The sequence below is a fragment of the Mytilus trossulus genome, chromosome 6 (assembly GCF_036588685.1).
Source record: "Mytilus trossulus isolate FHL-02 chromosome 6, PNRI_Mtr1.1.1.hap1, whole genome shotgun sequence".
Classification (NCBI taxonomy): domain Eukaryota; kingdom Metazoa; phylum Mollusca; class Bivalvia; order Mytilida; family Mytilidae; genus Mytilus; species Mytilus trossulus.
The window spans coordinates 3461573-3478379 of NC_086378.1; the positions used below are offsets into that span (position 1 = coordinate 3461573).

Genomic DNA, 16807 nt, shown 5'->3' on the forward strand with positions numbered 1-16807 from the left:
AAAGTGCAAGGGTAGTACCCATTTGGCGCTCTCTTCAAAACACGTATGAAAGTACCATCAGTTTAAGAATGAAAACCGATCGACCTCTTTCGATGTAATAGGAGAGAATGTATTAGGACACGGTTGGGAAATCTATTAAACTTATTGAGACTCTACAGAGGAATGTCATACAAAAGAGGGGCGAAAGATAAAAGAGTGACATTCAAACTTATTAATCGAAAATAGACCGACCACGCCATGGCTAAAAAGACACAGAGACGAACAATAGTACACAAGACACAAAATAGAAAAATAAAGACCCAACAACACGTACCACACTAAAACACGGGGGATGATTTTTTTAAATACTCCCGAAGAGTAAGTAAATCCTGCTCCTCATGTGACACCCGTCGTGTTGCTCGTTTTAGTACAGACCCATAAATAAGTCTAATTTGGAAGGTCACATTCGGGAGGAGGGAACGGAATTGTAGTTAAAAATTATATTCGCCATCATCTGTAAAACGGATATTCCATAACGATCAACCAACTCATGATGGAGTCCATAAAATTTACGAAGGGATGTTTTCAACTAAATCTTTTGGAACTCTTAGGTTTAATACTTTCCTGTGAGTAGCTCTATCAAGGAAATCATGTTAGGAAATACAAGCCCGGGAATATCGTATACATTCAGGGAAATATGCTTCGTATGCAGGTGCTGCTGGAATGTTGCTACATTGTACATAGCAGTTGAAAGTTCATAATTTTATCATATAAGAATGTCTTTTCAGAAGATTTGATAAAGACTTCAAAATTTCTAATACAATTTTTATTTACAAGTAATAAACATATTATTTGTTTAAGTAAGGTTAACATATTTGAAGCATACAGCGTCTTGCATTAATTCTTCTATGGGACAAGGCCACACACATACCAGCTATAATAACACACTGTGAGACAGGCATCGAACCACCATGTTGTAGGCAGTAGGTCATGGCCAAACAACTTCATAATTCTGAAACATTTGTAATTACTGGTTATATCATTAATCTTGATACATTAATCTTGATACATACATATAAAATGCAGCAATACTATAGAAAATTATGTTTGTTTTAGATTTATGAGTTTGACTGTCCCTTTGGTATCTTTCGTCCCTCTTTTATCTTTTTCAAGGTAAAATAATAATAATTTATCTGAATAATTCAATTTGAACGTAACGCGTCTTCTGATTGGCTGATAGTGTGTTGCCTATCAGACATAATTTGGCATGTGAATGTGATTGTGAGGTCATCAACATTTTTTTTCAAGATTTAGTCCGACTTTTAAATGGAATTTAGAATTAAAATTAAAGGAATGACTGTAAGTTGTTTTAATCTATTCTGAATAACATAAAAAATGAGGTGCTACGCAGGTTGTTCAGTGTTCAACGTTATTTCTTCATAGACATAAACATTTTACAGTGATTCATTGCGTTGTAATTGTAGAGTTTTGTGTGTAATTCCGGAACATACCAGAAAATAGTACATATTTAACACAAAACAGTTCCACGCATGGCTGTAACTTTTAAAATATGTATACTAATTTGGTAATTTTGTTGTCAAATGAATGACTAGTGATCATTGAAAAAAATGTTTGCCTTTATAATTTTGATAGATAGTATAAAATTGATATGAAATTTTATCATGAGGGTGCATTTGCCCCGTTTCTCAGATCTTAAGTACCATTTGTGGTATTTCCCAAGTTACGGGTACTAGTACTCTCTTCATACAATCACATGTTGATATTTTCAGTACAAGACATTTGCTTTTTGATATGTAATGATAGCCATTTTGTTTTAACTAAAGACAAAAGAGCTTTAATTGCTTCAATATTAGGAATTAAACATGGACAGCAATGAGGCGATGAGTTAGTGATGATCATTCTCGAGGGCAGATATACAAGATTCGCTTGAGCCTTCTTTTCTAGACACGAGGTCATTAAGAATCATAGTATAGGCACCTGTCTTAGAAGTTCTAGAAGTACTATCCTATCTCGGTGTCTTGATAAATTGTTTTAGTTGCTGTCTCGTTGACCTATACCATGTAAAACCATATAATAATTGATCTACCAAATAGAATGATATACATGTAGTAGTTACTTACTGGTATTAGCATCACTGTCGGCTATTACTACTTCCGGTTGCTGTCTTGTCGTCTGCTTGACAACTTTAGCGTAGATTTTATTTGTATTTTCACCTGTTTCTATTGGCTGTATGCTGGGTTGGTTCTTATAATACATTGTATTACTTGTATATGCAGGTTCTATTGGTCCAAAGTCTTCAATAGCTGTTAATGTAAATCAAAATGAAAATTATTATAGAGTATATAGAAATGGCTTATGTCTCCTGTGACCATGAACTGTATACCCTTCTGGAGCAATGTCTTTATTGTTGTTTGTCTTTTCACTTATTTTGGTCACGATGTTATCTGTTTTATATTGATCTAATAATTTTTAATTACCTCATCTATATTTAGTTGTGCCATCCTGTATATGTCTGTTCCATAAGCCAATATAATTTATCTGACCGCCTATATATATTTCAAGCAATATGATTGGTTTAAATGGACCTCATGGAGACCGTGTATATTTCATACGGGGTTCGAAGCCGAGTAGTTTTTTTTTAAACACGGTTAGTAGTGGTGTTAAGTCCCATTATAAATATATATTCATAAAGATAAAAACACGGCGTTGAGTAAAAATCTGAAACGTTTTGATCAGACAACAGATGAAGAAATTGACAATGAACAATTGAATAAGATGCAGAAACAAATTAACAGGTTGTTATTGCTGGCATTTGCTTTTTTAAAGACCAATGGAAGTTGGTTCTTTATATTGAAAACATGATAACTTTTATAGGCCACCGGTCTAAATGTCACATGTTAATATCATCAGTAAGATCAATTCGAAACTCATGGGGGTTAGTAAGTTTCATGTTGGATGATGGAATTTACTGAGCCCATATATACCGCATTAGGTGTATCTAATAATATTTTTACAACAAATAGACACAAGGACTGCATTAGGCAGTGTCGTAAATGTACCTTGTGGAAGCTATTCATTAATTAGGCGTTTTACCCACGGAACTCTAAGGAAGTCTTAGGAGTCAATAGCCATAATTTTGAAATATTTTTGTTTTGTTTTCAAACAATTATAAATGAACGACGAGTTTCATCACAAATGAATACTATTGACTGAATTATTTGTTTTATAAATTGTAAATATATATGACCACCCTATATTCATTCAATGTCGAGTAGATTATCAAATGTAAATACTCACGATTTTCTTTTATAATATCATCTATATCCTTTGAACTGAAAAAAATAGTGATTTGGTTGAAGTATATTTTTTCATACAGATTTAAATGTCAAAACAACCATTGATACATCCATGTTAAACTTTTTCATCTTTATCTCATTTGTTTGTCTTATGTGAGAAAATTCAAAGCAATGAAAAAATGTTGATTTACCCAGTTCCGCATTTCCCCTAAAGATCACATTAAGAAAACCCTGGTTATGTATACTTGATTCAAATAATTGCGTTCCTCCATAATTTGAAAAAAAAATCTAATGTTAATACCTTGATCTCCACGATCTCTTGCGTTGTTTTTCTGCAATAAAAAAAAAATATTTACTTAAAACATTTATGTCTCAGTGTATATGGAGATAGAAATAAGAAAATGAACTATGCGTGCCAATGAGACAACTCTTCGTCCATATTTACAAATTGTAAAAGTAAACCATTATAGGCAAAAGAACAATTTGTCAGAAACAATAGCAATACTAATTCAAGTTATTTGAAAACCATATTGTTCTGCTTAAAATGTAAAAATTATTAGTCAAGTTCAAAACAGTCGATGCCATTCACTCTCTGCTGAACATGTTTATTATTATTCTACTTTAATGGTTGAAATACGGTTATTAAAATTCCCGGATATTAGTGTATTTCTGATTCTTAAGTGTCATGAAAGAAAGAAAGAGGTGGCAAACATTGTAATAAGTCATGGTAAATGACAATGAAAGTTTACTTTTGTTATGGGTGTCCCATCACCTTAAAAGAGTGACAAAACATTTGTTCACTATCGCTATTCAAAGTTATTCTACTTGTTTAGAGATTTTTGTTTTTCTGAACAAGACTTCATCAGTACTGTTCAAAATCAAACAGTGAAAAATGTGTAAATATTTATTTTTACCTTTCTTTTGCTTCTTTCTGTAGCAGTTTACTACACAAGCAGCTAATATAATGAACACAACAGCACCGAGAACGCCCGCAACAATAGCCTCAACCTTCACGGAAGATTCTGAATGAGCTTCTACAATTAAATCGAAAATAAGAGGTCTTAGAAAGTCAGACATGTCAAGTTAGAATTTGACACAAGCAACTTTGAACGCGAGAAATGTCCACTGAGAAATCTTTAATTTTAACGGCAATATTCTAACTTGGAAGTTAGAAATTTCAAGGATGGCATGCAAACAGAGAAATTTTGGCATCATAATGTCCTTCCCGGATATGGATAAAGCCAGTATGGATTTTTTTTAAATAAATATTCATAATGGAAAAGAAAGGATATGAGGTATCTTTTCAATACATAAAATCAAAATACAAGCAACCATGATCAAAGGGACGAAACTTGCATCACTGTACTCATTCTGAAAGTCAGCATGACCTTTTACATTGAGAAAAAGTCTATCCGTATCTTTAATTAGTAAGATTAGTGTATGCTTTTCAATTTCCTCACTTTTCAGTTTAATAAGTGTGTTCTTTCCTCATAGATGACAAGTTCATACAACATGGAACAATTAGATAATATATCTCACCCATATACGATATCTACAAAACGAAAGAGGCAAGTCATGCTCTTACGAAATAAATTCTCTTCAAAAAGGACAAAACAATTGTGATCTAAATAACATTGCATATTTCTGCTGCTTACAATCAAACGTAAACTTATAGTTTAAGTTCTTGTAATTTTTAGGGGTTAATTTAAATAAAATGGACTATGCTTTAATTAAACAAACGAGTTGTTCTTTCGCGTGCAAAGAGATTGCAAATATCCCTATTACACTAGATTCAGTGTTAGATATCTCCATTCCGAATGGACGTGGCTTCTTACTTATACTTCCCCAAGGAAATTGTATGCCTTTCCTAAATGTGTATACATTGGGAGAAGTAGAAGCTGACCATTTGTTTGTGTTCTCTTGCAAGGGTGTCGTCTATCGTTTTTAATTGATGACTTCATAAAACCATAAACACAGGTTCAACCCGACATTTTTTTACACAAATTTCCCGTACCAAGTCAGAATATTGCAGTTGTATCAAATAAAAAAAAAAAAGAAGATGCGATATGATTGCGAATGAGATACATAGTCCGTTTCTATATATGTTGGCGTTTGTTTTTGTTGAAGTTCATTTTTTCTGTTCTTCTGTGTTTTTCTTCTTATTATATTGTTTTTCCCGATCTGAGTTTGTTGTCCGGATTTGTTTTTGCTTACTATTGAAAAGCAGTATACTACTGTTGGTTCACTTCCAATTTTAAAACTTACCAATTATATTTACAGTAAAACTTGTATTGTCTTGTCCTATCGAGTTGTGTACCATAAGAGTGTATTGACCACTGTGTGAAGAATTAGTTTTCTCTATGGTTAGTGTCAGTAGATGGATTGCGTCATTACTAATATCAGATATCAGAACATTGTTGTCTGAAATTAAGATCCGATTGGTCTGAGAGCTGTTGGATCTGAAATACCAAGTGATGTTGGGTTGAGGAAAAGCTACTATCTTAGTTTCTAATTTAAACATCTCTCCAGCCTCGATAGATATCTCGTCCGGGTTGTTTGTGCTCTGATCCTTGTGTGGTGAACCTGCGATATTTGGAAGTGAGAAAAAACTTAAACATACAAATCCATTCAAAAATTGTCAGATGCATCAGTAGTTTCATTAAAAGTATATATAAATGATGATGAAAATAACTTTTCGTTCTAACGAGAATGGAATTTTATTAGATGGTAGTTAATTAAGTGTATACCAAATCATAGAAGCTAAATGTTATAAAACATGACTTATTTATTCTAACTGGTTACTGAGACAGTTATTGTAAGAAATACCAGTTCACTATCAGTGGTGACGCCTGAATGAAAGAACTTATTCTTATGAGACAGATTTTTAGTATGCCAACGGCATAATGAAGAGACCATTTATACTAGGCCAATATTGGAGCATGTCCTTCTTGGGGGGAAATTTTCCTCGGGTTTTACTTGAAGCTAAGATAAAGTCATTTAAATAAGGTGTATATATTCAAAAGTATTTATCTTACAGAAGACACTTAGTCTGAAATGTCGTCTGTCTGGCTGAATGAGACCATTATCAACAGAAACAGTATAGTTTCCTGTGTCCTCACACATAGAAGTCATATTCAGACTGCTGTTCGTGACGTCATTTTCTGTCAGCAATATGGCGTCTGTTCTATCACGTGTCCATGTTACGTTAGGTAGAGGTTTGCCTTCTACATCGACATAAGCTGTATATGTTTGTCCCTCTTTCATAGATGTATTTGTAGTGGTGAACATCAAAATTGATCCTTTATCTAAAAATGACAACTACAAAATTTGAAATTTACAGACTTTACTCAAGATACGATACAAGAAACAATGCTTATATGTTCTTAAGAAAAGAGAACTATTTTAGCTTCCCCGTGTGCCTTCTGTAAGGAGACACCAAAGCATCAGTAACAAGATTCTGAGATGTTCTACTTGTCTGCGGTTAAATCAGAAGAATGTTATATAAAAGCATATGTTGGATGACTGAAACATATATATCATAAAATTGAGAATGGAAATAGGGAATGTGTCAAAGAGACAACAACCCGAACCTAGAAAAAAATAACAGCAGAAGGTCACCAACAATGTAGCGAGAAATTCCCGCACCCGGAGGCGTCCCTATACTGGCCCCTAAACAAATATATACTAGTTCAGTGATAATGAACGCCATACTAATTTCCAAATTGTACACAAGAAACTTAAATTAAAAAAAATACAAGACTAACAAAGGCCAGAGGCTCCTGACTTGGGACAGGCGCAAAAATGCGGCGGGGTTAAACATGTTTATGAGATCTCAACCCTCCCCCTATACCTCTAGCCAATGTAGAAAAGTAAATGCATAACAATACGCACATTTAAAATTCAATTCAAGAGAAGTCCGAGTCTGATGTCAGAAGATGTAACCAAAGAAAATAAACAAAATGACAATAACAACAGACTACTAGCAGTTAACTGACATGCCAGCTCCAAACTTTAATTAAACTGATTGAAAGATTATTATTTCATCATATGAATATCAGGCACAATCCTTCCCGTTAGGGGTTTAGTATCATACCATCATAACATATATGAGAAGAACAAAACCCGTATCATGCCAACAACTGTTTTTTTTTAATAAATATGTTTAGTTCCGATGCAAAGACCCTATAAGTGAATCAATATTAACACCAAAATAAGCAATCTTTAATGACCTGACAACAGTATCGTAACTATATCCCTTCTTGATAAGTCTATTTAAAGGTTTTGTTTTGTTTCTGAGGTGAATACTGACATTTTTGTGCTTTATAAAGAATATTTCCATAAAAAAATGGATGTGAAATACCTGAACGTATAAGAAGTCTGCATGTTGAGCTATATTATCGAATGATGTACTTATACCGATGATAAAATGTAGTAAATGTTTTGACTAGTTTGTGATATCGAAAACCTTGGTGTAATAATTTTTCAGTAAAACATAAATTTCTCTCGTTAAATTCTAAAACAGTGTTACATACACGAGCGAATCGTACAAGTTGAAATATATAAACACCGTAAGATGGTGACAAGGGAACGTCACCATCTAAAAATGGATAATTAACGATAGGAAATGAAAAATCATCTCTTTTATCATAAATTTTAGTATTAAGCTTTCCGTTAGTGATATAGATATCAAGATCGAGGAAAGGGCAGTGGTCATTGTTAGTGTTAGCTTTATTTAACGTAAGTTCAACAGGATAAAATTAGTCTACATAGATCTACATTCTTCTATACCATAAACATATGACTATATAATTTGCCAAACGCCATAACTCATCGCTTTTTAAAACTTCTCCGATTTAGGCAATGCAATTATTATCTCAGTCATTAGAATAACTATGTAAAATGAAGAACATGAATAAAAAAAATCATATTTCTTCTGAATTTCTGTAGAATTGTTTTTACGACATGTATTTTTCTCAAGGTTCATGTATCAACCCTCCATTGGATTCCACGGTATACCAGTGTTATGTTCTCTCTGAATTAGCATAGTTTTATTCATATTTTTAATTTTTGATATAACTAGAGAATATGAAAATGCAGTTTGATAATCAAATAATGAACTTACATAAGACATCCAGAAAGATAATATCTGTAGTCGGTTCTCCGATGCCATTGGTTGCATTACATGTGTAGTTGTTAGTATCGGTTCTATTCAAATAACCTATTGTCAGGATATTACTGGTTTGTTCGGAAACCAGTTCTGAATTAATATACCATCTAAAATTGTTGACTGAAGGATTGCTATCTAGAATTAAGCAGGATATATTATATTGTTGAGTTCCTTCTATTGGGATTCCATTTTGATAAACATCAATGTCCGGTGGGTCTAAAAGAAACACAAAGAATCTACACAGTCATACATCTGAGCCCAAAATGATGTTGAATAAAAAGTGAACTTATCTCCTGCACCACTTAAAAAATACCATATTTTCAAATTAATTATATTATATTAGTTCACAGATACAACATGGTTTCTCTCTTAATCTAGATGTGACAATTGTTGCAAGAATGGATAAAAACGAAATACACAATACAAATCAAGAAATAAATCTTTTTTTCATAATCTATGTGATTTTAATTTTTTTACAAATTTTTTTCCAATAAATTGCAAGATACGAATATCTTAAAAACAATAAATAACTAGATGGTCAAATAATCTTGAAAGTCAAGATACATGTAAACTACATCAACTACATCAAAGGATATTTCAATAAAAAAAAAATTGAACAAAAAAAAGGGAGGGTGGGTAAAACCACAAGTGACCGCTGCATTTTCCAAAAAAAAATTAAAATTAAACAATTTTGTGTTTTAAACATCTGTTTGATAAGTTATATTATAGGTCGTCTAATCACGTCTATGAAATGACAGATTTATAGCCCTTCTTAACCATTTCATAATTGAGAGAAGATACGAAATTTTCACTTTCTTGTGTGCATGGATTTAGGACTGTACAGTTAAGCGATATAACGGATACCATTACATAACATGTAGCTAGATGTTTATTACATCTTATATTCTTTCATGAAGCAGATACTGGACAATATCAATACCAATATTCAGTTAGGTATCACACTAGGAACATGTATAAGTATGACAACATTATATGAATAACACATACATGAGAGTGATAGAGCAGATTGTTAACTCGAGAAAACATTGTCAACTGAGGCGAAGCCGAGGTTGACAATGCTTTTACGAGGGGTAACAATCTGCTCTATCACCCTCTCAGCTATGTGCTATTTAATTTATTATACTGAATGTCCTATCATTATTATCTTTTACAGTTTAATAAAAACACAACAAATGAATGGATTACAACTGACTCACTTCTGACTTGAAACACACATTTCCATAGGTTGGAAATGGTGGATGAAACCTGGTTATATAGCTAGCTAAACGACAAGTAAACAAAACTCACAGACATAAAAAATAAGTTTTAAATTGTCAATTATAAGGTTACAGAAATTACCCCTTTTACTGTTAAGGCAGACACCTTCAAATTGTTTCCTAAGTTATATGTATAAGAAAACGCATCTTTTTATTTTAAAATAAGCAAGAAGAGAATTTGGATAAACGTAAATACCTCGACAAAATAACCAAATAACAAAAATAATTAATGCAAATCTATAGTATCTTACATGTAATTGATAAGAAGGTTCCATTATTCAGCTGTTTTTCACCACTATTTGCAACACAATACAATCGCTCCGCATTATCGGTCCTGTTCCCAGTATACGTGAGTGTACTGGTTCCCGATGGTCCCGTTTCATCAAACGTTGTTAGTGTGTAATTATCGTGAATCTGACGTCCAGATACGAACCATGTAAAGTGTGGAAGAGGACGACTTCTAGCTGCACACGTGATATTAATTTCAGCATTCTCTTGCAGAGTTATGTTTTCTTTAATTTCCATGTCTACAGCCACTAACGGTACTATTACATAAAAAGTTTATATATTTCATTATAATACATCAGTATGTGTTTTCTATATAAAAAAACTATTTGCCAGTCAATAGTTTCAAAGACTATTACCCCCGTTAATAGTCTGATAATCATATTTCCCATACTTTTTCATATTTATTTTTCATCGGACAATAAAGACGTCATGAACTATTCAGCTTCGATTTGTGCGCTTGGCAATGTTTAACTCTAATTTCTGTATAATCTGTTTATGTCTATCGTAATTTCAAATTAATGTATCAGCACAAGTTGAAATTACAAAATGTATTAAAGAGAAAGAAAATCTTCGCGACACATGTTTTAAAGATCTGAAATATATTTAGTATATGCACGGACGTTTTAACACACGTATTCTTAGTCTGAGTTGCAGTAAATGAAATATTTACAAATACAATACAGACTATAAATGAAAAACTTATAGTCCATCTTATGCATGTCAAGTTATGTGACATTTTTCTTTTCTTTTTAAGGAATGATTGTAATATTTATTCTGTCTATGAAGAAATAACATAAAAAAAATTGGTGCACCGACTAATAACGCGCGTAGCGGGTTATTCAACAGTGTGCACCACATTGTTTATGTTATTTCGAATAGACAAAAAATATATTACATTCGTTTCTTATAATTTAATTCTAAATTCCATTTTAAACCGTAGAAAACCATAAAAAAACGTTGATGACGTCACGGTCACATGACTAAATTATGTCTATGTGCTCATAACAAAATAACGTCAGCCAATCAGAAGACGCGTTACATCCAAAATTAAATTATCAGATGTTATCTGTAGAATTTTAGAAAGATGGTTCGTTCAGTATAATAAAACATTTAATGACTTGTTCAATATAATAAAACACCTAATGACTGGATGTGCAGATAATATCTATATATATAGCAAGTTTGTTGTCCCTTTGTATATCTACTATTGCCCTCGGCTTCGCCTCGAGCAATAATTGGTATCTCAGGGACAACAAACGTGCTTTTACCCTCACAAACAGTCAATAAGTGTATATTAATCTAAGTAAAACGAATATATTTGCTTCTAATTTGTAGCTCCCCGGGGCCCAACGGGCCCTATGTAACTTAATCCGACAATTGGTGTATGTCCTCGTCTGTCGTCTGTCGTCGTCCGTTGCCTGTCGTCGTAAACTATTTCAAAAATCTTCCCTGAAATTACTAGGCCAAATATCTTGAAACTTTAAATAAATGTTCCTTAGGGTATCTAGTTTATTAGATGTAAAACATGTGATATGTGATCACGGTTAAAGCAGAAGGCGATAATGTAAGTCTCCCCTCCTACCCCAACCCCTTTTATGTAACAATGTCGAGAGATGTGGTATGAGTGCCATTAAGATAAATCCCCAGAAACAACCGTCAGATACATGAAATAAAAAAAAAAATAGATTCAGTTTCATAAAGACGCACTGAGAATACAAAAATGGAAAACACACACTCTGAGATTACAAAAATGGAAACACTCACTGAGAATTAAAAATTACACGATGAGATTTCAAAAAGACACACTGAGAATAAAAAAACTGAAAAAACACACTGATAATTTAAAATTACACACTGAGAATTTAAAATTACACACTGAGATTTTTGCGCACTTTTTATGCGCACATATATAATTAGCATATACTTAAATCTGAATAAAAATAATTACAAGCTTAAATCAACATGAGGAAATAACTCGTTAGTCCTTCGATTTTGTTCCAAATTATTCATAAAAAAACCTTTAGAAATTAAAGAACAAGTAAAATACCCACTTACTCTTATTACAAAATATAACCAAATGGTGAAAAAAATTATTAAAATTATAGGAAAACATTTGAACTGTCTGCAAAAAAAACAAAGAATGCAGTGAAATTTTCACTCAATTGTCTGTTATAGCATATAAAAGTAACAAAAATATAAAAGATTACCTTGCGAAATCAGGGTAACAGTTGGAAGACTTTTGAAAAGAGACCCATGCTGAAACGGTTTTAAGTAAAAAATAAATCCCGATACACTGGTAGTAATGATCTGATTTATAGGCAACAAACTTATGAATATGAGCGATGTTTAGTCTTGAAATTTATTGCGAATGTTGGTTAAGAAATCGCATTTCATTATAATGACATGAGTTCTTGAGATCAAGATATCAATCAGGGGCCGTGTCAACGAAGCTTTCCTAGGACTAAGACATGTCTTAGAATGGTCTTAGGACACGTCTTAGTCCTAAGTCGGATTAACGAAAGTCTCCTAAAATAAGATATGTCCTAAATTTGGTCCTAAAGTTAGGATATACAATTAGGTGTCTTAGGATAGTCCTAAAGGTTACATCGTCCTAAAACGTAATAGAAACAACAAGTATGGCATAAACTCAACACTACAAATACTAATACAATATTAAACTATCATTAGATAAAATTAATAAAAAAAAAGTATTGTTTAATTGTTAAAGATTTAATTGTATTATATTAAATTATTTCGTTCTGCCTCTTTTGAAGTCTAAACAATACTATCATCATAAGCAACATATTTTGAATAATTCAATTATGGGGAAAAGTTTACTTCTCTTTTTACCTAATCCTGATTCGATACATGTAATGAAATCGAGTGGACCTTAGGACAAAACTAGTTTATGTACTAAAATTGCAGCACGAATATCACAAAGTTTAGTGACCATTTACTTTTGTTTTCGTATTAAATTCATTTATATCTTTTATCACATTTAATAACGTATTTATTAGTATTCCGTAAAAAAAACCACTTTTATTTTGAGTTAAGTGTTTTCTATATAAGAGTCATCCTCCCTCTCTGTACATATAGGTTCTAAAATACAATTCAATCTTTGTCATACAAATCTACATATATTTTCAATTAAATAAATGTGTTATGATGGTACTAGGACCATCGTAGTTAGGACAGTCCTAAGACAGCTTTGTTTTACATCCTAAGACATGTCTCAGACACGTCCTAAGACTATTCAAAATAATGTCATAAGACCTATCTTAGGACATATCCTAGGATACTTTCATTTCCCTGTTGAATTATTCATCTCATAAATATTCATTAGTAATTTGTATATTAATCTCAGTGTGAATTTTTGAAATTTCAGTCTGTAATTAACAATTCTCAGTGTGTGTGTTTCAATTTATTACATCTCAGTGTGTAATTTTGATTTTTCAGTGTGTTATTTTAGGTTTATTTTATGTCTAAATGTGTATTTTTTTTTTCGAAAAAAGGTTTAAACATAGTTTTGACGAGAACGGCTTGCCATGGTAAACATAACCGTACGGTTTTCAACAATTAGAAAATTTCATATTTGACTACATGTATTATTAACTCAATTTGCATATCATGTTTTTTGTCAAACGTATTTCTATTTTTATTTTTGTGATGATTTGGTCCTGTTCTGTGCTGGTGGGTTTGTTTACATTGTATCAGAACGGCAATAAAACGACTGTTTTGTTGCTTAATTTTTCTCTGATTCGTCATAAGTACCATACAAAGTATATTACAACAATATTATATTGCAAAAGTCGTGCAAGTTCGTTAAACGGAATTGTCCTGACCTTGTGCTGGTGATAAGAAAAACTGTCCTGGTTCTATGCTCCTATGTCCTGGTTCTATGCTCCTATGTCCTGGTTCTGTGCCTTTATATTTTACTTAAAAGTGGCATTTATTCAAGATCATTGATGCTGTACTGTTATCTAATTAACTGTTGTCTGCTTTCTTGCAATTGACATTGTTGTGAATCTGTTTACTGTTATTATGAGAGAAAAAATACCCCTATTTTTTTTATTTTTTTTAAAGTTGACTGTAATCTTAGTTATTGGCCTATTAATGGAACCCTTCTTGCCCCCTTTTAAGATAAGAAAATATGTTTTAAAGATTTTCGGGATTATGATCATTTTGCAAGATCACCACAATACGTTGTAATTTATATGTGGTAAGTTTGTTGTCAATGGACAAATTTCCATAAGAAACCAAAGGAAGTTTTTTTTTTTTTTTTGGGGGGGGGGATAAGTTGGAGCGAAGTTACAGTGAACGTTTTTAAGCTTGGAATAGTTTCCCGTAAGATTTAAAAGTTGTATTTTAAAAGAAAAATGTATCTTATAGCTATTAAGAATCACTTGCTGTATCTGTAAGATTTTTTCAACATAATATTTTTGTCTGAACGGTTATCAGGTATTTTTTTTCGAAAGTTCGATAGAACACTAAAAAAAATCATTATTTTATGAAAGGGCAGACTAGAATATGTCAGAGAATGAAGACGAGATAACCTAGAGAACACTAACCAAACTAAGATTTCTTAGCTTTTTCATTTCAAAATTCCAAAATAAATAAATATTTTTGATAAAGAATTACGGGGATTGGGATTTTTGTATATGAGAACATGGTTTTTCTATTAGTTGAAGATGCGGCTTTGAACTAGCTGTCAGTACCTGCGAGCATTCGTTGTTCAATAATGTGTGTCTTTGTGTTATTATTTTATGTGATAAATTGTTGTGTTGGTACATCACTGTAACAATGAAGGAGGACATGAGGAGGGTTGGTTGGGTGGAAGTGGGAAGGAGTATGCGGAGCGCTAACAAACATGTCTATGCGGCATGGGCTTTGATAATTGTTGAAGCATCTATTCAAGGGGCAATTTATATCTTAATAAAACTATTCTTTTTTAGATACTATATATTGTTATCTGATATTGGACGAAAGTTGTTTCAAATATGACAAACTTCTTATCCAAAATCACCAGCACCGTATCAGGACCCACCAGCACAATAACAGGACCCACCAGCACAGTATCAGGACATGAATAAATTGAGAAAATGCTAAATTTTAATAAATTGCAATGTTTTTTCACAAAATAGTTTTGTCGTGTGGATTGCGGTATAGAAAGCGGACTCTATGAGCATTTTTGTGTTACGCTTACTTAAACAGTTTACAGAGTCAACTTTTTAATGGTTTATATATGAACCCATAAGAAACAAAATTGAAAAATCTCAACTGTTCCATTTTTTATGAGTGAAAACGTCAAAAATCATCATTTTCGTCTTTGTTTACATTTTTTCATTGATCACCAGCACCCGTTAGGACCGAATCACCAGCACAGAACGGTCTCTCGCAGGACAAACATACCCACCGTGAATGTACTGATTATGCCTGTAATGGGTCCACTATTGGAAATACAATAACACGAGGTCCAACAACAACGTGCACAGGTAAATTAAATACAAACTTGATAAAAATCGTGTTTTCCTGATCCTAGTTAAAAAATGCAATTATATGTATTGAATGCTGCTGTTTGTAACCTCATAGTGTTGTAAAAGCGTTGACCGTGTGCACATTTTAAGAATGAAGCAAAAATGTACTTCGGTCAACTCTTTTACACCCCAATGAAGTTTATACAAAAAGAAGCATTCAATCCTTAAAAAAATATTTAGTTTTTTTACTAATCAGATGCTATGATCAGTCTCTAACATATTTTCTTACCGTTCACCTCAACGGTAATAAAACCTTCCACTGAATCAGAAGCCTCAGAACTATATAAAACTTCACATGTGACGTTACTTTGATGATAAGAAGATGAAGCTTTCAAAATAGTCATAGAAAATGTTAATGGCCAGTCACAAGAGGCATCAAACACGGTCCTATTTGGGGATTGAAAAAAACTACAGCTATCATTTGGAAATATCCAGGCGACGATATCTCCTTCCACGAGCGATGATTCGAAAGTAACAAATCTCGGAGTTCCTGTTACTACACAAGTAAAATCTATGTTGTCTCCTTCTATAACCGGAAGTGTTTTGTCAACAGATAAGCTTACGGTCTTTGATGTAGTTCCTGGAAAATACAATTTGATGTTATACAAAATGCAACTTTGCTAGAATTTAATGAGCATAAAACTCAGAAGGAAAATTGAACTAAAATCAAAATAGTTAATTTTAATATTTTACCCAAAACATATACAAATGGAAAAATAACAATAAACAGTATGTAGTTCAAACATCATTAAAAAAACTTATTGATACATCAATCGAAGCCATATGTCAAACGTTTTTAATATAAAATTGAAAATGGAAATGTGGAATATGTCAAAGAGACCACAACCCGACAAATTTATAAAAAAGAAAACCATTATAGGTCAAGGTACGGCCTTAAACACGGAGCTTTGGCTCACACCAAATAATTTTCACGAAACTAGTGGCATAATCTGTCGAATGTGTCGTAAGGCGTTCTAAAAATTCTCATTTTAACTCGTTTTATTTGCAAATGTTTTAAAAGATTAAACATACGTAATTTTCAAAAAATCATAGTTTTAATTAATCAATACTTACTTTGAAAATAAACAAAACAATAAACCAAAATCAAGAATCCGTTCCTCCACGCCATTTTATCGAAGTAAGAGAAATAATTTCATACAAAACAAATTAAAGCTATCTATGACAAAGTCATAAAACTATAAATTGTGTTGACTTAGAATATTTACATATGTAGGGTGGGTTTTA

General features: G+C 32.3%; 1 protein-coding gene across 1 annotated transcript; it reads right to left on the reverse strand.

Annotated features, from left to right (window-relative positions):
- Positions 1-908: 908 nt before the first annotated feature.
- Positions 909-16695, reverse strand: LOC134723142 (hemicentin-1-like). Its single transcript, XM_063586782.1, has 11 exons — positions 16637-16695; positions 15792-16142; positions 9992-10285; positions 8419-8679; positions 6332-6601; positions 5562-5879; positions 4211-4330; positions 3598-3628; positions 3298-3332; positions 2121-2303; positions 909-991 (listed from the first exon to the last, which is right to left on the reverse strand). The coding sequence occupies exons 1-11, from the start codon at positions 16689-16691 to the stop codon at positions 984-986; spliced, it is 1926 nt and encodes a 641-aa protein (XP_063442852.1). The 5' UTR covers positions 16692-16695; the 3' UTR covers positions 909-983.
- Between the last annotated feature and the right edge of the window lie 112 nt (positions 16696-16807).

What these genes read in the sequence shown, in the direction of transcription:
- LOC134723142 (XM_063586782.1), bottom strand. Translation starts at nt 16,691, where the DNA reads ATGGCGTGGAGGAACGGATTCTTGATTTTGGTTTATTGTTTTGTTTAT. An exon ending in TATTACCGTTGAGGTGAACG is followed by an intron (nt 10,286 to 15,791) that starts GTAAGAAAATAT and finishes TTTATGTAATAG; the next exon opens with TACCGTTAGTGGCTGTAGAC. An exon ending in TGATATTATAAAAGAAAATC is followed by an intron (nt 2,304 to 3,297) that starts GTGAGTATTTAC and finishes TTACATTAACAG; the next exon opens with CTATTGAAGACTTTGGACCA.